Source organism: Alosa alosa, chromosome 1, assembly GCF_017589495.1.
Source record: "Alosa alosa isolate M-15738 ecotype Scorff River chromosome 1, AALO_Geno_1.1, whole genome shotgun sequence".
NCBI classification, from domain to species: Eukaryota; Metazoa; Chordata; class Actinopteri; order Clupeiformes; family Clupeidae; genus Alosa; species Alosa alosa.
This window is the reverse complement of record NC_063189.1, coordinates 13,825,307-13,847,134: the sequence shown is the minus strand read 5'-3', so window position 1 is coordinate 13,847,134 and position 21,828 is coordinate 13,825,307. Positions and strand designations below refer to the sequence as shown.

Below are 21,828 nucleotides of genomic sequence, written 5' to 3'. Positions count from 1 at the left end.
TAATCCACTTGATTTTCATATTGTCATGGAGTCGGTACGGCTTGGACTGTTGGGAGTGAGAGCATGTTCATCTTCATGAGTTAACATGTCATTTTCACGTGCATGCTGACATACAGCTGAAATGTTGGAGGTCCAAAGTATATTTCTCTCAAAATGAGCCAAATAGATTTACTGTTGATTTAATAGCTTCCTGGATGTGTGGCAGCACACCTCCCCCTGGTTCATACTAGAATTGGGAGGAGATTAGCATGCTGTTGTTTGGCAGAGGTGGCAGGAACTTGGTGGACAATGATGCTCAAACTCTAGGATAGAACAGACAGAGAAATCTCCTGTCACCACCTCACTCCATGGCGCTCAACAAGCGATAAAATTATGACCACAAGGACCTTTTATTCTCTATCCACCAAAGGACAGGGAAACTATCTGACAAAATGACAAAACTACCGCTTTTTTTCAAAATTAACTATAAAGTAGGCCTGCAAACATGACTCAACATTTGCCAACCTTCAAAAATGGTTCCTTCTAAATGGGGGCCATCTTTTAAACAACACAATGCCTTCAATGGTATTTAGAAGGTTATTACCATCTTGATCTTTAGATGCCAGTGTTATAGCGTGACCATATGAACTTGAGGGCCTTTACGTTGTAATTCTCCACTTGTAAAAAGGCAGCTTGTGTTACTCAGTCCTGCTTGGACAATGAGTGTGCCGAGTCGTCGTAAATTCCTGTCAGGCTGTGGAGGACAGAATGCAGATATATGACCTGGAGAAAGCTCCGCTCTGTCCTCCTGAAAGAGCGATGGAGGCTAGCGAGTATGACACACTGGGCTTTTTGCTCTCTGGCTTCTTCTGAGGTGCATAAACCTGGATGAAATGGATTTGGCAGGTTATCTGCAGCTGCCTAATCTGATTACTCAAGTCGTGGTTACTTGGGTGCACAGGATGAGTGGAGCTCTCAACAGAAGGTCTTACTACCAGCCGAGAGAGTTCATGCTAGTCACTGGTCTATTTAATTGGTTACTGGCTTGCATGGGCCCAGAGTGCTGCTCCCCACTCCGGAGCTATGAGGCCATTCCGGGATGCACGCAGCGATCCACCTCCCACAGCTGGCCTTAATAATGTTTTTTCCAGAGGAGAGGTGTGGAGAGGTTCAAAAGAAGGAATGTGTTGCAGTGGGAAGTGCATCCGGTTATCATGCTGACCCCACTCGTAATGCTAGGCACGAACATTAGTCATGCGCTGGGACAACATCACAAATGCATTATCACAAGTCCCTACATCAACAAGTGTCTCATTACAGAGATTAATCACTGTTGGAAGTCTGTGTGTGAGTCACTCTGCTCATTACTTTTTATCCTCTGATTGAGTGCCCAGGATTAAGATTGCACGTGGGCCCACAGAGCATCACAGCCCGCTGATGATGATGATGATGATGCGTTCTTCAAAACGGGGATAGTCCACTCCGCTCCCTCTGTGGTCGTGACATTGAACCACATCTGAATCTCAATCACCATTAACCCATGTCATTGTGACTAATAAGATACATACCATCAGTCCAGTGACCTGACCAGCTGCTCGACTCGTCTTCTTTCTGCATTCACTCGCCACTCCACTGTTTCTAAACACAAGGGATATCAAGTTGAGATTTTCATTGCTCAAGCATTGTGGTGCATTTTAATTAAAACGATATGTAAAAAGAAAGAAATATTAATAAGAACTATCAAGCCATCATCTGTTGGGTAGACGCATTTCAGAATTAACCTTCTCTTCTCTTCTTCTTTTCCTAAAAAAAACAAACAAAAAAATCAACAAATCATTGTGACAGGACTCTCCCCTTCTTAATGAAATACTACACGTGCTTGCTAAAGCTCGAGCGTCTCCCTCAGAGTTGGACCAAGTAAGTACTGTGCTGTACCGCTGGGGACCTCTCCCTATGGGTGGGGGTGGGGCAATGTCCCCCACCGCATGCCTGGATCCCACTCCACACCCCCTCCATTACCTCTTTGCCTGGAACATGGGACCCTGTCTGTGGCTCATATATCAGTGTTGCTCTTCATTTACCTGGGCTGGGCTTGCAGGTCTTGTTGTTTAGCTTTGGACTGTGGTTTTGTTTTGGAGAATGGGGACGCCATCAGTCATTGTGATGTTTGTTTTTATTTTTGTTGTGATGTCCTGTGTTGGCTGGTGATATGGATTATTTATATCTTTCTGTTGGTGGATGTTACCTCAGTATGGTCCCTCGTTTGTTTTATTAACTCATAACTCATCATGTTCAAACTGCTAACATGGGTTGGATCATTTTATCTATTTTACGTTGGTTGATGTTGGGAGGAGGGGTGGGTATGTATGTTAATGAATGAATGAATGGCCTGTTCACATTATGGTCTGCAGTCTTTTGAATGGCGCACAGATTTGTGCTTGCACATAAAGCTGTCTGAAAGGGCTTAAATCCCTCCCACTGAACTCAACGTTCTTTTTGTTCCTTTTTGAAAAACCAGCCATTTGCAGTGTTAGTCATGCCCAGGCTGCCTCCTCGGGTGGTCAGCGGTTATTTTAGCCTGCACAAGTTTCTCCAAGACAGAGCAGAGCAGTGACGAGCTGCAAAAGAGCCCGCAAGCTCCATGTTACACTGAAACAAAGTTGTTGTGTGGAGAGGCCCAAACGTGAGGCTTTGTTTTATGTTGTCAAGTAGCAAGGGAGAGGCACAGAGTTTGTTGGCAGCTGCAAGATTCCTATTTGCTATATAATTGGATTCTACAGCTAATTTCATGAGGTATTTTTTATGTGGTAAAGTGGTTGTGGAAGTACTCATTTTTGTATGCATGCAGACATGTGTGTGTGTGTTTGTTTGTTTATTTATTTATTTATTTATATTTCTGTCTGCTGAAGTGTTTGTCTGCTCTGTGTATGTGTGTCTGTGTGATACGGTGGCCACCATGGAAACACAAAGTCAAGAAGCGTGTGGTCATCAATATGAGAAGGGAGCAGCTTTCAGGAAGCCTCTTCATGCTCCACTGCCTCACTGCATATTTCCTGCCAGGCCGTCCTTCTGCACATACCCACCTTATTTTGCTTTAAAAGAAAGTTTGCACAGGGAAGTTTGAGAAATGCAAACTCTGAAACATGATAAATACCCCCACTCCCCCCTTGCTCAAGGAGGAGGGCTCAGCAAAAAAAAAAAGGATGTGTTCTGAGCAGTTTTGTCTAAGCATGGGTCTTCTGAAGCAAGAGGGATGGGCTGTGAGGTTGAAGTCTAATCACTGAATCTACACAAATAAAATATTTATGTGTGCTGCACTTCAGTGTGATGTAGTCTCTCACAGCGGGCCAGTCTTTACGGGGCATCTCTCCACACTGTGCTGCTTTGATGAAGGGATTTTACAGTATATGAAGGCTGTGCTTACTATGTTTCCCCACCACTTGCTGTGATGATAAACTACAAACATGTCAATGGGCAATTTGATGAGAATGCCTAGTCAGTCAGTCAAATATATGGATTAATGGAAACCATTAAGTTGTAATGATCTCAAGGAAAAAACCCTCTTAGCCTCCTTTCCCCCCAACCCTTGCTAATTGCTAACATGGGAAATATGCTATGACCAAGAGATCAGCCACAGTACAGTAGAAGTGAAGTTGTTATTGCATGTTGAATACAGTGGTGATGTTTATAAATACCCCCCTTGATGTTAGTCATCTGCTTATTTGTGGACATTTGCATCTTGGTCTTCATGAAACTGTAAAATGGGCATAATAAACGACATTTGCAGGAATAGGCATTTGTACATATTTTGGGAATGCTGCCTGAACCCATTGCTGCCTTTCTAACATGCATTCCAGAGAGGTATTGGATTGATATCGGCAGATGGGGGCGGGGCAGATTGCCTTTCCCTGGTGCAAGTGAACACGGTCAGAAACAGCGCATCACTTTGTATTTGGTGATGCTGGGAAAGTAATCGGGTCCTAACTGATGCGTCTCGACGTTGCCTACAGTCTGTGGCTCACTTAACAGTGCGCAGAGGCACTATGCTTTAAGTCTTGTACCTCTCAAGGATTTACTGTGACACTCACCGCCTGTTTGCACTTACCGATTATTGCCAGAAACGATGTGTAGAGTACATTAATCTCCTGATTTGTAGTTTGTCTCACGTAAGCAAGTGCTTTCAAAAATGTATCGCTCAAACCATGACTAGGAGATAACGACAAATCTTCGACCAATCCGGGAAGATAGGTTATTAATATTGTTGATAAAACCACTCTAATATTGGAAATGGAATCAGGTGGAGTAATTGTCGCGCTTGATATATGAATGAAGAAGAAATGTTCTGTTATTTAGATTTGCCACGTGCAGTAATTAAATGGAATAAGTATACTCTACCACCACAGCACAGAATTGCATTTCAGCATCAGTTTTTAAGCGCACTTTTAATCATAGTTTTCCACCCATGCTGTATTTTCCTGCAGCGGGAGCCCGCTGTGACGGGTTAATAAAAGAACGCAAGCATAATTGCACATGTCGCTGAATTGGAATTTGCATGGTCTGGAGCAGTGCGCTCCCCGACGCTGTAAACTCTCCACGCGCTCCCGGCATCATCTTATACGAGTTGGCAGTTGCGTCGTACTCGCATTTCATGAACTTTACGGATATTGGAAGGAGGGTTGACATAAGAAGTGCTAAGATGTAGTTCCCCATACCCCCGTTACGGCTGGGACAGCGTTGTTGATGTATTTATGTTCGGATACACTGTCGTCCTGACCGCAGCCACAAAGGTGCGAAATGAAATGCTGAGCGTGAGTCTAGCCGATACGGAAGGATGGATTGCATATGCATTGTTACTACAAAGGTAAGGTCCAGTCCTCTTAGCTCGCAAAGTAGCCAACGGATTGATGAGAAGTAGAGCTTATTAAGGTTGTCATATGGTGTGATACGGTTCCATTCTATCCCGATTCTTTGCAGTACTTTGACAGGGATTTTAACTAAAGGAATGTAATCATCCTAAGTGTCATCAGGATCATGATGACGGCTTATTTTCCATGTGCTTCAAAAACAAAACGCCCCCCTTCCTTTTTCTCACTGTGCATTATTTCTTTTTCTGAATGATTCACAATTGTCTGCTATGCAATTTCTTCCTGAGCCAAGACTAGGGCATAAATCAAAACATTTTTGGGGGCATGTGTTTTCTTCCCGTTGTGCAAATCTGCTAACACTGTATGTTGGACAAGGTGGCTGCTGATGCTGAAACAGAGCACACCTGCTACTTCGCTAACTTTTTAAAGATGGGGTTCCTGTAGAGCCCTTGCTCCGAGTAAAGCCACAGCCACATTTCATATTCATCAGTTTCTCCCTCCAGGTGGGATGACACCACACTCTGGTGCCTTGGAGACGGTTTACATGCCTTGTTCCCATTTCCTGTGTTTGCGTCCGTCTGTATAGCTGAAGTTTTTCCTCCCTCATGCTCGGTTTTTTGGGGTTTAAAATAGACACCAGTGACATGTGTTTTGCCCCAAAGCCTTCTCTGTTTTCTCATAGGCAAGGCAATTTATGATTTATGGTGCAGCTTTATTTGTGTAAGATGTGGACAAGAGCTTAAGCCCCCCACAGATTATAGAAACATTTTCTTTATATTTCAGAAGTGGTGGGAAAAGCAGGCAGGGTGGGCCTGCTTGACCAAAGTGCAGTAACCAGAGTGAATTAGTGTTTGTGTGTGTGCTTGTGTCTGTGTGTGTGTGCATATGTAGTGTGTGTGTGTGCTTGTGCTTGTGTGTGTGTGTGTGTGCGCACAGAAGGGGACAGCCTGTGTACTCATTTGCAGTGATCACACATTCCCTCGTAGGTGCCAACTTTGCCACCTTTGCAGAAAAATAGCGTGCTGAGCGAGAGAAGCTGTCGATGCTGAGGTCACATCCTGTAATCCCTGATTAGTCTCACACGCGCATACACATACACACTCATACACAATCTATGTGTCTGTGCTGTGCAGCGCTATTGGCTTCATTTATTACTGCTGAATGCAAATGGCCATATTTTAGTAGCCCATGTCGTCGGGGCTTGCCACAGGGGTCTTCAGAAACCCAGTGGCCCTTGATGACTCATTAGCAGTAATGTGTTTCAGAACAGGCTGTCCTCCTGATGACTCGCGTGGAGCCCGCTTGCGCCCATAGCCGGAGGTGCCACCCTCTATTCTTCCTTCCTCACCCCCTTCTCTCCTGCCCATAATGATCCGTGTCGGAACCCTTTGCCTTTTTGTCTGAAGTCTTTCCCTGCACAGGTTGGTCTGAAGATGAATCATCAGCTGCTGCAGAGAGGAGGTGGTGATGGTTGCCCAGCATCTTCCAGGCCAGCACTCTGTTATTGACTGTTGCATTGGACTGGTTTAATCCGGCAACATTGTTGTGGGCTCGTACTTGTACTAGTATGACTGCAGCCATGAACTTCACTTTCTCTTAAGTCAATGGCATGCCATCTTATGTCTTACTGTGCTTCATTACAGCATTAGGGTTATAAAGGTCGTTACAAATGTTCACATGTGAAAGTGAAGAAAAGAGAGTAAAGAGATCTCTTGTCATAAACCACACAGGCAAAACAAGCTAAAAAAACGATTTGGTCTTATGTAGAAGAGTGATCCCCTCCCAAATCCTCAGCAAAATTTGTTTAGTTTTTCAGTGATGTCGGTGCAAACCAACAGAATCTCTTGGAGAGACATTCTGCAAAGCACTGCCTAGACTGTAGTGTACTGCATCCTGCTGTATGATGAGTATGACTCTGCCAAGAGCAATTTTAGCAAAATCCATAAATGCGTGCATGATTTGCGAAACTTTGCCTTCTTAATCCCTCCCTCCCCCCCAGTACTGTGCATGTTGCCGTAATTATTCAGGTACTAACCAAGGATTACAGAATAATATATTTACCAAATGTTCCTTCATGTACCCCATTTGCTTCCCTGTTTTGAATGCACATCACAAATTGCACGAACAGATAATTAATAGAAAAATCTGGGGGGAAATTTGTTGTGTTTTTGGACCACTTTGGACCACTGTTACTGTGTGTGATGGAGCTGGTCAATAGAGATTTCTTTTTAACCACTCTTCAAATGCTCATGCTTATGCTCATGATTATCTTTCTCTCGCCATCACTTTTCCCTACTCTGTCGCTTTCTTCTGCCATGTGTCTCATCCCTGCTGGTTTCCCTTCATCTTCCTGTCTTCCCACTCCTCTTTCCTACCCACCCCTGCTGATGCAGTGTGCACACATGTCAGGCTGGCATTCGGCTGGCAGATGGGCTCCAGTGGTGAGCGTTGTGACTGGATGCTTTCTGCACACGCATGGCTACGCTTCGCCCCGGTGAAGGCCTGCTCCGGGGCGCACAGCAGAGCCCCGTGGACCTCCATCCATGCCAAGCCCAGCGCTCTGCCCCCTCCTCTCCCCTCCCTCTCTCCCTCTCACTCTCTCTGTCCTGGCAGGCGAGAGTAGCAGGCTTCCCTGTCCATCCCTACAGTGCACACATAGGAACCCCGGTCAGCAGGGCACAGGCGGAACTGACTTGATTTATTTAACAGCGTCTCCAGAGGTTGGCCTGCTTTGGCCCCTCTCCGTGTGGTCAGGACTTCAAATCTGGAGGAGTAGTGACGTCATCAACCTTTATGTACAGTGTGTGACTGTCTAAACGATCAGATTGTGGTTTCTTCCTCCCCGCATGTTTCCTCTTCTAATGTTATGGGATTAATTCCTCGGGCTTTTTACACAGGTCACCATGTAATATTCTAACAGTTTTGAACAAAGCTCCACATTCAGATGAATGACCGTCCTGGTGACTTCATTTGACTGAAAAATCGACTCTCGCATCCTAATGTGCCATAAATGCAGTTTCTTCTCTGGGGGCATCGGCCAAATTACGCTAGGATGATTTGCTCGAGGGAGCCCTAAGTGATTTTCTGTGTGTTATTTTATGGGACAGTTTTTCTATGACTTCACATGACGTGTCTCTGTGTTGACCACTATTGCTGCTCAGACTTGTAGAGAAACACAGGCTTTGCGAACAGCTAAACATTTACTAATTCATAGTAGGTCACACACAAGTGACTGCCTTACCAGAGTTTTTTTTTTTTTTTTTTTTGGTGTGTGTATTTCCTCCAACTCCATTCCATCACAGTCAGCTGTGGCCAATGACCAGACACAATGACCTCTCAGAACTACCCCCCCCCCCCCACCATGCCCCCCACCCTTTGTGTTTCTTTTCGCATTAGGTGGTCGGAGGAGAAGAGGGTCAATATTATTGTTTTTTTTCTGCAGAGGATACTTGATGTTAAAAGCTTTACGGTTCCAGGCACACATAGTATGCAAGCCCTGTATTTTCTAAAGGCTCTGCCACAATGAGCTAGGATCCAGCTCAGCCTCAGTCTTGAGGGTACGACTGAGCACAAGACAGCCCGGCTCCATTGCACATCACTCAGTGCTTTGCCTCGCGTAAGTGTTCCAGTTCAATTTTCAGCTGATGCTTTCTGCTTTGGGCGCTGTGGCGTGGAGTGACGTCGTAGCTCCAGTCCAGTATTGTGCCGTGCGAGGTCTTTCAGTATGCGATGGGGTCACTCAAGGGACGGGTTTGGATGCCTCCCAGTCCCCCTCCCCAGAGGCGGCGATGTCTTAACGCACACGCACACGCACACGCACACACACACATACACACACTCTTACACATACTCTTACACACACTCTTACACACACGCACATGCACACGCGCACACACACACACACACACACACACACACACACACACACACACATAGCGAACACTCTGCACTGTCGCTGCCTGCAGTTCATTTCACGCTGAAGATTCAGTCTGTCTGTGTCAACCAGGTCTCAGGTCTGTGTATTTTACACAGTGCACAGTATAGCAATGCAATGTTTCAGCTGTCTGGCTGTAGGCTGGTGGAGTGTGCTGTATCAGGATTGGTTTGGCGAGCTCCTGTCCTGTCCTGGCATGCATTCAGAGTTTTCATAAGCAGGCTACATCTCAAAGTCAACCTTTTCCTCCTAATCATAATGATCGCCACTAGTGCTAGCACGGTCATAGAGGAGTTGTAAACGTTTTTTCTTTATCTCTGTGGAGAGAATGTGCAGGACTGAGCGGCAGTCATATTTTGTACTGCTATGCGGTACATCTAGTTTACAGATAGTTTTGAGTCGTGGAGGATATTAATATACTCATTGTAATAGGTCTATGTATACTGATGTAACTTGAGATGAAGTATTGGCTAAGGAGGCAGCTTGCACAAAGTTCCCTCTTTGTGTAGAAAACTAAATCTTTTGTCAGAATTTCCCGATGCGGTTTCTTCCTATTTGCCATCACATTAGTTCAGGGTACTTTTCATGGACCCGCCAGCAACTCTTGGTTATTTATTCAATTAGTCATGCTCATAATTTGTGTGAGATCTGGAAAAATGAGCTGAGGGAATAGCTTGTTGTAGGGCTGCTACTAGCAATTATTTTCTTAGTCGATTAATCTGTTGATTATTTTATCAAATAATTGATCATATGTTAGATCAATATATTGTCAGTCACCAAAATAGTCCTCAACTGCCTTTCTTTGTCCACACGCCAAAGATGTTTAGTTTACTGTCGTAAAGGAGTAAGTAAAGCTGAAAATATGAATGTTTAAGAAGCTGCAATCGGGGAATTTTGAGGCATTATCCTTGAGAAATAACACAAACCAGTTAATCAATTACCAACATAGTTGCCAACTTCTCAATTAGAAATATAATTGTTGCAATCCTAGCATTTTCTTTGTCGTTAAACTTTTCAACAGGTAGGCTACAACACACTTTAAAAGACTGGCTCCCCTGTCTTGTTTAGCTTGTGACCGACAGGGAGCATCCCCCTCTCCCACAGACCTCCCGTTGGCCTCCTCAGCAGACAGGCAGCCTGGGTGTACTGGGCAGCGGCCTGCCACAGGCCCAGGTGAGGGGAAGAGTCATTAGAATGCGCTTTCAAGGGATTAGACATGCAGGAGGTGAGCTGGAGCTTAGAAGACTAAGTTGGAGTACTATAAGGACAATGTGATTACTGGTCTTTGCTTTGAGTTTTGTTATGCTATTGCTGCTAGCAATATAAGGCCTTCAATCTATGCCTGTAGCTCCTGAATGTCTGTTTGTGGTGCAGCCACTGAGCCCTGGTCCAAGATAGAACCTTACCTTGTGTCCCGTCACAGGCTGGCAAACACTTAAAAACAAATTACACAGACTAGATCAGTCATGGCGTACTGAGACTAGAGGCAGTTCTAACTAGTAGACAGGGTGTACCTTCATGTTCTGGCAGTTAGACTGTATGTTTCACAGCATCAAGGAATGATGCAATCTCACAGCTTCAAACGCAGTGATCTTTTTGAGCTTCATCCCAATGTGTCAGATCAACTTCCATTGCTGTCTGACTGTTTCTGAACACAAGCTGGTGTCCTGTATGAACCTTTGAAACGGGACATCTTACTCCGTGTCCTGCAGCTGGTTGGAGGCCGAGTCTGGCTGTGTTTATGGGCTGGTATGAGGGTTTAGTTCCATCCCTTGCTCTCTTAAGACCTCCTCGTGCAGCATTGGTATTCCTGACTTCAGAGTTCCTGGCCCGCTGCATATTTTACTGCTTGCTGTCATATCTGCTGCACTAGGGCTCTATGCAGGGCTTCGGCATTGAATTATGCATTCAGGAGAGAGGGAGAGGGAGAGGGGGAGAGAGAGAGAGAGAGTAGAGGGAGAGAGGGGGGAAGAAACTGTACCCCCGTCGTGCATCCTGAGACGTCCAGAATGCCGCTGCAGTCCTCCCACCCCTGCGAGCTGTCTGGTGGGAGCACCCTTTCGTGCAGGGTGATCCGTTTGGGCAACGACAAAATGGAGCGCAGTGCCCAGACCACTACACATAGATTAGCTGCACTTGATTTGAGCTGTGGTCAGGCAGACAGTCTCAACTCTGACAACACTGCTAGCTCTGGACAAGAGGAGCCCTTTTCAAACATCCCCGAGTCATGCAGACTAGCTAGGCTATATCTGTACTGGTCAGATTAACAGAGAGTATTTTAGTCCTGAAGTATTTAGATGTTCCCTGTGCTGTGATGTTAACCTGGACAAAATTGTGATTACAAATGGGCTGTCAAAAGCTTTATACAGTTATTAGGTTAGATTGATAGCCTCGCCACCCTAGTCTTGTGGCACGTTATCAGTCGAATGTAAACACTGCATATCCATTTGGCCGGATAAGCAGTGTTGCTGTAGGGTGGGGCTCGTGCTGTGAAAGCGCAGTGCTGTAGTCACAGGAGACTAATTCACACCACCACCACCACCCCCGAGCACATGCGCACACTCACACTCACACTCACACACACACACACACACAGGAGAAGCAAGGAGACATTGAAGTTTTACTATGCATTCTCCATCTTCAGCTAGCTAAGGTGGTGCAGTAACAACAACCAGAACTGAAACGTTGGTGACCAGAATTCACCGTTAGCTGTACAGAGCCCCATAAAGATGAGAGATATTCACGTGGGGCTATTAAGTGCACCATTTTCTGCTTCCGAGCACTTCCCAGCCCACTGCTGTCGTTATGTTACCTTGAAAAGGGTGTATAAATTGGCCTGACATTCTGAGTGTGAGTGTGAGAGTTTCCCTTTCTGCTCTTTTTGAGTTCCTCTCTGCCTTTTTGAGAGATTGAGTCGGCTGGGTGTGGTCCACAGTGACATTCTTTGGTCACATTGTCTTGTTTCTGAGGGGCCTGATTTATTGCGCTGTAGCCCTTGTGAGAAGCATGTAAAAAAGTTAGTGTGTGCGGGGGGTGGTGTGTGGTTGTGGGGGGGGGGGGGATTAGAGGGAGTGACGCGGGTCTCAGTAGACAAAGCTAAAGTCATGTGAAAATGAAGGAGGCTGTTGGGGAAGCTCAGATGTTACTACGCTGTCTGAAGTGTCTGTCTGAGGTGTTTGAAGTGTGTAGTAGAGACCATTGGTGAGCTAGCCGCGTGGCCACTTGTATGTGTTTTTCAGGGGGTTCTCAAGTCAGGAAAATCAGGTGTGGTCCCTGGTGTTGTTATGGGTTATTTCCCCCTCACTGGATCTACTATGCTATTGCATGTGCTTTTGGTCATCTAAAAAACAGGAGCTGTGCAAGTACTCCCTCCATCCTGTTCTCCTCTCTCAGTCTCTCTGATCCTTCCCACCTCTCTGTGTGTGTGTGTCTGTCTGTGTCTGTGTCTGTGTCTGTGTCTGTGTCTGTGTCTGTGTCTGTGTGTACCTGTGTGTGTGTGTGTGTGTGTGTGTGTGTGTGTGTGTGTGTTTGCTTGCGCGTGTGTGTGTTTGCTTGCGCGTGTGTGTGTTTGCGCGTGCGTGTGTGTGTGTGCGCGCGCGTGCATGTGCGTGCGTTTGGCACCTGGCCGTGTCCACTGCTGGCACCACCAGTGCTTTGAAGTTTGCATGTTGCCATTAAAATAACACAGATCCAGTTTCAGCCCATGCAGCAGGCATCCCTGCTATGAAGAGAAGGGTGGGTGAGCGGGGTGGGCGAGGCAGAAGCGGCACTGCCAGCAGTACCACCAGCAGCAGTCGCCATGGCGGCCGCAGAGCACAACAGACTGCAGACTCATTTGCCCTCTGAGGCCAGCGGCTGGCTTGGCTCGGCTCCCCTGGCCTCGCGCAACCTGATGACAGGCCTGTGCCGTGCTCGTCCTCTCAGCCGCAGACTGGCCTGGGCAAAAGCCCTCCGGTCAAACTGCCCATCTGTACCCCCCCCACGCATGCAGGGAGGCAGATGACTGATGTGGCGCACGAATGAAATGTCGCCCACAGTTTCTGTTTGAAATGCCTGGGTGAACTTTTAGAAGGTGAAGTTGAAGCGACTCCTGTTTTTTCAGTCCTCTGCCGTCCCAAGCATGCACAGACCTAACTCATTTTTACAGTGGGTCCCAAGCATGCACAGACCTAACTCATTTTTACAGTGGGTCCCAAGCATGCACAGACCTAACTCATTTTTACAGTGGGTGGCTTGAAAATAGAGGAGTTCCACCAATTTGTTGCACTCCCGATTCTAGACACGTAGTGCTACGCTCAGCAGTGCTCGTGCTGCTCCCAGCCCCAGCGCTCGCCTCCAAATGCACAAATCCATCAGAAGTCGTGCAGTACTTGTACATTTGCATAATCCCGCAGTGATTGGATTGTTTTAAAGCCCCAAAGGGCAGTGTGGATTCATTGTCATCATTTAAAGATGACTGAGGGGTTGCATTTAATCAAGCATAGCTTAGGGGTTGTGTTAGGGACTTCACCCTGGAGCCCAGAGATGCTCGGGATGGGCTTTTCTATATGCCAGTGCTGCCCTCATCTGGCCATTTAAAGTATTGCAGCTGGTTCAAACAGATGAGTAGCATTACATTGCAGGTTGTACTGTTTTTTTTATTACCTGGGGCGTCAGTCAGAAGTTTCTCAAATGGAACTTGGGATTTGAAGCCAGCCTTCCAACTATTGGTCAGACAACTGTGGAGTATCTAGTGACCAAAATGTCTGGCTGTGGGTAGAACTGCTGACTCCATGGAGAGCAGAGCAGCAGGGCAGAGACATCCACAGATGCCCTCTCTAAAAACTGTGGTTTACAGATGTACCACCAGGTGGTGCTGTGTTTATCAGTGGTCACTTCTGGCCACTTCCCTTCCCTCCTGGCTTGCCCAGGGGCCCAGAGGAGAGCTGGCTGTCAGTGTGTGGGAGGCCTGCGAGTGTGGACGGGGGAAAGGTTGCGTCTCTCTGTTTGTGTGTCTTTGTATCTTGTGTGTTTGTTCAAGTGTGTGTGTGTGTGTGTGTGTGTGTGTGTGTGTGTGTGTGTGTGTGTGTGTGTGTGTGTGTGTGTGTGTGTGTGTGTTTGTGTGCGTGCTTGTGCGTGCATGCATGCCTGCTCTCGCTCTACAATGAGGGGATGTCGTGCGTTACATGAGTGTAATTACTGCTAATGAGACCAGTCTGCCGTGATGAGAAGGGACAGAGGGCAGCGAAGCACCCACCCACCCACCACCTCCCCCCAACCTCCACCCCCATCCTCCTCTGAGCTGCCCCCTGCACCTTCAGCAGAGGTTTTACGGTGGGCGCAACCAGAGGAGGATCAGAGGTCACTGCACCATCCCTGTAGAGCCACTGGAATGTAGTCAGTTCACCCAGGCCCATCCCAGCTGAGTGGAGGAGCCAGCTCACACTACCCCGCTACTGCTGTATGCCAAATCAGAGCTCGTAATGCTTCTGGGCCTTGACACTCTGAGCCATCGGAATTCACACCCACGCCAGCCATCGCCTGCCTCCTCCCCTGCAGGGCTGATGGCTGATGGTGTTACCACCAGGTGTTGCTTGGCGAGTGACTCTTTAGATAGGTAGGCAGGCTCATTGTCTCACCACAGCCTGTGAATTCAGCACAAATGAGAACCCAGCTGGTTCATGACAGGAATGCAACAAAGGACAAAAGTTGCTCTTGTCCCCCATATTCATGCATTCTGAGGTCTCGAAAGTCTATGTAGGCACCCTCAGTTTTCCCATCAGCCCTCTGGCCCATTCTACCTGAGGAAGTGCGATGATGGTGGTGGAGTCCCCGGGTCTGTTCTGGCTGTGTTCTTTGTCGTGTTTGAGAATAAGTAGTTGTTAGAAGGAGTCATTTCCATTGCGCACGGTGCACATAATGTGTGTAATATCCATCTATAAAATGTAATGCACATAATGTACAAACGTCGCACCAAGCCTATACAAAGGGTCTTTGTTAAGAGTGCTGACCGATAGAAGGGCTTGAAGAAGTAAGGCTGATTAACTTACTGTCCACTGTGATCGACCGCTACTGAAGTCCCTCAGTCAGAGCACCAGCTTCAGCCTAATGGAGACACCTGCAGCCTGTGTGCATTCCTTTCAGCTGTGGATGTAACTGGAAATGAAGAGTTGGTACTGGTCAGATGGTCAGATGGCTGTGAGATGACCGTGGGAGGAGGTATCTGTGGGCCGAGTGTTCTTTTTTTTTTATGAGACAACAGGAACAGGTGGATGAGGACGCCTCGAAATGCAGAGCAGGAAGTGCAGATGGTCACATTCGCATGGCTGTGAAGTCATTAGCTCTCCGTCTCATGCTCGTCAGAGGATTCATACTGTGTCTCTCTCTCTCTCTCTCCCCCTTCCTTTACTAATGGTATTCCCTTGATGAATCTTTGACTGTCTTTATAGTGTGTGTGTTTGTATGTTATAAGAACCTCCACTTGTTGCTGACAGGCAAAGTGTATTGGTTTATTTTGTGATCTCCACAGCCAGAGTTTCAGGGACAAATTATTGTTGCCTCAACACATTTTAGCTCCAGGTAACGGCCATACTGTCAGGCCAATCAAGTGCTACCCCAAGGTTAAACACTGGGGAGCTACTGATCACATGTCCTTCTCTGTGTATGGACAGCAGGCACAGAGTAGATAGCTAGCAAACACTGGGATTGGACACACAAACACACATGCTTACAGTTTGCACTCACACATTTGTGTTAATGTGTGTGTGTGTGTGTGTGTGTGTGACAGAAGTGCAGTTGTGTGTCAAATGTTAGTGTTTCATTTGATTATGATGTACATCGCAATGTACATGGAGCTTAAGTATGTTTAAGTTTCTGTAATTCAAGTAACGTGTGTATGTGTGTGTGTGTGTGTCCACAATGCATGTGCAGAGCGTGGGACTGATGGAGGCAGTGGGATGTGACTCAGGCTTTGATTGTGCGGCAGTCAGACAGCCGAGCGAACAGGAAATGGGCTAATTAGTGCTAACAGCCGAACCAGGCTGCACGACCGTCTAACCATCTGACCCCATTCCTCTACCAGAGTGGCCAGCCACCGCTGCCATCAGTCACACACACACACACACAAATACGCACATGATGCCCACAGTGGAAATACAACTGGCCCAGCAAAGAGAAAAGCTTTGTGTGAATCTCTCCTAGTTCCCCACAATGAGATGCAGTGAGTCAGCGTGGACTCACCTCATGTGGGCTGGTACTGTGTGTCAAAATTGCACATATGAATATGCTAATACAGAGACTTGCTAATACAGAGACTTGCTAACACCTTTGGATGAATGTCATGCTGGTTGTCTCCTGTCAGTGCCTGGGGGCTCAACACACAACATACTTTTCCTTTCAGGCAGATTCAGTATGGAGTTTGTGAGCCTCATGCCCAGTCTCTGTTTGGTGTGTGTGTGTGTGTGTGTGTGTGTGTGTGTGTGTGTGTGTGTCAGGACTATGGCTATGTTTTTGCAGACACTCACACAGAAACGTAGTGATTCTTATTATACTTACGGCTTAGGTTCTGTCCATGCGCAGTTGGTGCCCTTGCGTAAGCGCGGTGGCCAGTGGTGCAGCAGTCACAGAAAACTGGAGTGTGCACAAAGACATCTGCACAGAGCCTTGTATACAATATCTGATGATGACAAAGCTTGTGTGGCTTGGTCCCTAGTGTACCTTTGCGGACATCACTTACCTTCTCTGAGGAGCAGGGCCAGGGGGAACACTGGACCGTTCCGGGGGAGCAGCACCAAGCCTCTGCGTCTGAATTGCAGCCGGGAAGTCAAGGTCACGGACCTGCTCTGGGCTCGCTTGCTGTCTGCGGTCTGTGGGAGAAGCTACAGTACACGTAGCACAGTGGTCAGGGACACAGAAAAGGAAAACAAGAACAGTCTGTGGAGTCCAATGCCAGTGAAAGGTGAATGAGTGTAAAATGGTGATAGAGAGAGAGAGAAAAGTGGGTGATGGAGTGGGAAATGTAGTGCGAGAGAAAGATAGGGTGCCAGCGCTGGCTTAGATTAGCATACTCTTGCATGCTGTTCCCCCCATTGAGCCTGGCTACTGAAGTTTCCTGAAGCAAAGTCATCATGTGGAGATGCCCCCTGCCCTTCCCCCAGCCCTCACCCTGTGTGTGTGTAGTGTGTGTGTATGCTCAGGACTCTGACTGTCAGCTCAGGGCTACAGTCCCGCTCCCCAGCAGAGCAGAACACGGGCAGCTCAGCACACAAGAGAGGCTGGGGATGGCAGACATATTCCATCTGTGGGAGAGCTGTCACCCGCCTGCTTCTCTTGTGTTTATCATAGTGTGCATCTCTCTCTCTCTCTCTCCCTCTCTCCCCCTTCCTCCCTCTCTGCGTGTGTCAGAGACAGACCCTTGAGGCTTTGTGCATATACAGTTTATGTATGTTTGAGCCTGCATCATTTGTATGTGTGTTTGCCTAGTTTCTACTCTGTATGGAAAACAACATTTATAAGTATATGTGTATATTTCTGAGTGCGTGGGCATAGCTTCTGTTTGGGAGAGAACAGCGTCAAAAGGTCATGTCCAGGCTGACCAATCGGCTGGCTGCGCTTGCTGACTGAGGGGATTGGCTGGTTGGGGTGCACTCCCTCCCTCCCCTCCGTCTTCTCTGGCTGCTCTCTCTCTCTTCTCCATGTAAACATACAGCAAATCACTCCATTATCCCTCCTCCTCAGAGTCCAGCCTTCCCTCAGGGGTCTCTGTCTCTTTCTCTCTCTCTCCATCTCTCTCTCTAAGACCTCCAAGCTTCCTACCCTTATTAACCCCTTTTTTCTACCTCTGCCCGTCTCTCTCTCTCTCTCTCTCTCTCTCTTTCTCTTTCTCTTTTCTCTCTCTCTCTCTCTCTGACGTTGCTCACCCACGCTGAGTGAGAGCGACTCTGCTGTGCTCTGACAGAGCCGTGTGATAAGCCCCACGCGCTGCAACAGCTTTCCCCTCCCTCCTCCCCTCTCCTCCTCCTCCTCCTCTTCCCTTGTTCACCTCGGTGCTCATCCCTGCGTGCTCGCTGTGGCAGTCTCCGGTCTGCCTGCTCCCGTCGGCTAGCTCTCGCTCTCTCTCTCTCTCTCTCTCTCTCTCTATCCCCCTCTCGCTCTCTCTCCATTTCTCTCCCTCGTTTTCTCATTCTGTTCTCTTGGAGGAGAAGCAGCAAACAGCAAACGGCAGGACAGAGCTGCTGAAGAGAGAGGAAGAGAGTCTTTAAAGAAGAGCCTTTCATAGGGCATACACACACACACACACTAGACACTCAGCATGGCTCCAGAGGGGCCTCCTCACCAAACACCTCTACCGTAACTGACAGCAGTGACAGGACTCTGACACACACACACACACACACACACACACACACACACACACACACACACACACACACACACACACACACACACACACACACACACACACACACACACTCATACACATTCAGACACACGCAACCCTCAACAAGCAGAAGGACGAAAGACTAAGGGACACAGAATCCGTCTCCACAGAAGCCAGAAGCGGCCAGTGCCGAGCACCCAACCGGGACCAAGCGGAGGACAGGATAGCAGGATAGGCTGAGGCTCCGGTGGACAACTGACCGGTAGAGGAGGAGCAGGAGGAGCAGGCGGCGAAGGAGGAGGAGGAGGAGGAGGAGGAGGGCCAGCCTGCCAGCGCAGGTGCTGGGGGGAAGGGCCCGGGCTCGCTGGATGAGGGAAGCCGAGCGGCTGGCATCTCCCCCGTGTGATGGAGTGAGGCGAGTAATGAGGGTGGATGGTGAGAGCGGGCAGCAGCAGCAGCAGCGGTGGTGGCGGCAGCGGTGGCAGCAGCCGAGGAGTCGGGGGTGGCGGCAGGTTCGGTTGTGTCGGTGGCGGCAGCGGTGGCAGCGGCGGGGGGGCTGCGGCGGCGGCGGCAGGGGGGTCGGCGCCGGGCAAGCGGCGCGGCCGGAGCAGGCAGCGGAATCGGCGCCGCGTCTCAGGCTCCTCGCTGGCCGAGCGCCTGAGCTGCCCCCGGCAGGCCGCTGACAGGATGTCGCCCAGCATTGGCAACGTGGACTGCTTCTCGCCCATGCTGTGCCACTGTAAAGTAGCCTGCACCAACAGCACCATCTCGCTCATGTTCGGATGCAAGGTGGGTCTGGGGGCTTGGAACTGGGAAAGCCGGTTTGCAGGGTCCCTCTGGCTATGTAGAGTGGTTGCTAGTTAATATATTGCTGTCTGAGATTTTCATCCAAGTGCTCTCTCTCTGTCCTTCACTCCTTTAAAGTTTTGGACTTATCAAGCACATAATCAGCATGGATATGTAATAACTTCTATTTGTGTCCTTTATTGTTGATTGTTGTGTTTGGTTGTTTTACTGGAAACCAAAAGGCTTGCCTGGAGACTTTGTTCAGCACTATGTGTGCATTTCAGTTTGTACAGTCTCTACTGTCTTTATACTGTAGTGTTACTACTGCTTTTTTCTGTTATGCATCTTTGGAAAGTACAAAAGTTTATATGACTGGTTTGACACTTTTTAAATCGGGTAAGTGAAGCCGACACTTCACTTGTCTCACCTCTAAAAGTAGCAAAAGTGAAAGCAGCTGAATTGTGATGAGGGCTTTCAGCCAATCGACAAAATGACTAGTGACGACACACCTGCACACATCCTTTAAATTAACATATATATTACCTTTTATTTTAATCTAGCGAGGTGTGAACTCGGAGAGGGACAGAAAGACGACATCCTCTCAGAATAAGTTGGTGATGCTCTTGTGTGATAAACACGTGTTTCAGTGTTCTTGCCTGCTGAAGAGAGAGAGGGGAGTTGCTGAAGAGCTCTTGTGGCTTATTCACCTAGGGTGGGAGTCTGACGTGAATGGTGATGTGACGTTAGCGTGTGCGTTCTCTAGGTGTAGGATATTTCCTTTTCTGGAGCCCTGTAGTTGAGTAGTGGAGGTGGCCAGTGAGGGATATTGTCCAGTTTCTGTGTGTGTGTGTGTGTGTGTGTGTGTGTGTTTGTGTACGTGTGCAGTTTCACAGCTTGTTGTAATTTAATCCCCAGATAGACTCCCACATCCACCTACTTCCTTCCAAGCCCTAGACAAACACTACACCAGATTTGATTAATCTTTCCTTGCTTTAGTTGTCTGTTCCTCTGTTCTCTGCTTATGTACTCTCTCTTGTTTGTTTCAAAACCCACTCAGATCATCACAACATGTCCAATCATAACTTCTAATATTGACCCAAAGGTATTACCTTTGCTTTACTGTTTCCTGTACATTTCCTAGGAACATCTTCATCATTTAGAGTTACTGTAGCTTGTGTAATGTACTGTATGGATTGCAAGAGAGCCTGAGTCCTTGCTCACATGTTCTGGTCCAATCACATCAGTCACTGTCCTGTATCTGTCTTGCCACAGTAGTTAATAGTGTCCTCTTCACTAATCTGCATTCACTCAGATTGCAATCATTATATTAGCACGGGCCCAGGGGTAAAGCCCTTGGGCTTAATAGGAATGGGTCATGGCTGTGGGTTATATATGCCAGTGGAGCTGAGGTTACATTATCTCATGTTTCACGCTTCAGTCACTTTTACACTGTGAGTCTTGGCAAGCGATGACCAGTGCAAACTGCATGTGTGTATGCCGTAAGGTAAGGCCACATTTCTTTTGTACCTCAGGCCTCTGATTATATTATATATTGGGATGAGGTTTTCATATCATTGGACATGCTAAATTGTTTTTCTAACTAAAAACATTTCACATTTCACAGACTGCTTTTGAGGATATTTTAGACAGCAAATAAAAGGCCTGCTCCTTTCACAGTCTCCATAACCAATAGCCATCTTCAAGTGTGTTTTACTGTTTTGAACTTTTGGTCACTAGTCCCATATCCTGATAGTTGAGTCTCGGACTCCTCTTTGGCAACCGCTGTAAGACTTGGCGGTGTCAGGATAGCAGTGGGAATGCTGTGGTGGGAATGTGGCAGTCTGTGGACTGGAGACAGCCTCTGTTATCCAGTGTATGATTACCTCTGACTGCTACCGTATGACCGGGGGATCATGCATGATCTAGTATTAACCCCGGCACCGCTGGATCCTTAGGCCTGAGGGGGGGGGGGGGGATTAGGCTTCATCTGTCTCACCCTGGATTGTGTTTCAATTAGTATTCATCTTTAATCTTTGTGGACTGTAAAGTGTCTGGCCTGTGACTCGCTCACGTTGGCCTGTTGTGACCGTTCAGACCATTTCATTCAGATTCGCACGCTCCGAACTAAAGCCCTAGTCGGAGGCTGCCGTCATTTCATCAATGCTATTACACAACTGCTGCCAACACAGATGCACAGTTGGAACCATTTTAATGGTTTTGGCCTAATTGTGTGGTCATGTAGTTCAGAGTAGAGGATACTAAGAATTGAACCTCAATTTAAACTAGACTAATGTTGGCATTACACAATAGCATTTTGCCTACTAGAGATTCACTAGAATGAAAGCACCATACACTGGTGCTAAGGAATTTGCATAAATTGGAAATGACGCTGCGTTTAAAAAAAAAAAAAAAAGATTTTCAATATCAGTGGTGATTAGCAGTGAAGTGCAAAGAAGGGGCCAGGACATGGTGTCAAAAGCTCTGTTCCTAATATCTTAGTCGATTGTCCTTCTCTCCCAGGACACGCTTGGCAGATACACAGGCCTATTTTTAGCAGCTTTTGGATGGCAGAGTGGGTGGAAAGAGGGGAGGACAAGGAGTTTGGCGATGGCTGTGCTCTCCCCTCATTTTCCTGCATGATGCATGGATTTAACAATGCCATAAGCGCTGCAGGGCTTTCTTTAGTCATCCATACTTTAAGCACGTTACCCTGTTGTATTAATAATGAATAGGGCTTTTTATTGGCAAGAATGTGGCAGTACAATATGGGATCATAATTCAATATATTGCAATGTATTGCAATACTGTTTGCAAGCTGCTATATTGCAATTATTTTAAATATTAAACATATTTTTTGGAGGAAATTGTCATAGTATGAAGAACACACTGGCACATTTATAAAATTG

At 47.3% G+C, this 21,828-nt stretch overlaps 1 protein-coding gene across 20 annotated transcripts in view; it reads left to right on the top strand.

Moving 5' to 3' along the window:
* dlg1b (discs large MAGUK scaffold protein 1b) overlaps window positions 1–21,828 on the top strand; it is a 91,734-nt gene that overhangs the window by 10,661 nt on the left and 59,245 nt on the right. For 9 of the 20 annotated variants that reach the window (XM_048253597.1, XM_048253564.1, XM_048253518.1 and 6 more), the window contains exon 4: window positions 1,825–1,896. The exons of 8 other annotated variants lie outside the window; for them this stretch is intronic. In XM_048253597.1, coding sequence (XP_048109554.1) covers window positions 1,825–1,896 — 72 coding nt within the window. Of the gene's footprint in view, window positions 1–1,824; window positions 1,897–4,525; window positions 4,841–18,740; window positions 18,926–21,828 lie in introns of those variants that run through there. 3 more of the 20 variants (XM_048253611.1, XM_048253587.1, XM_048253638.1) reach the window with 3 other exon arrangements.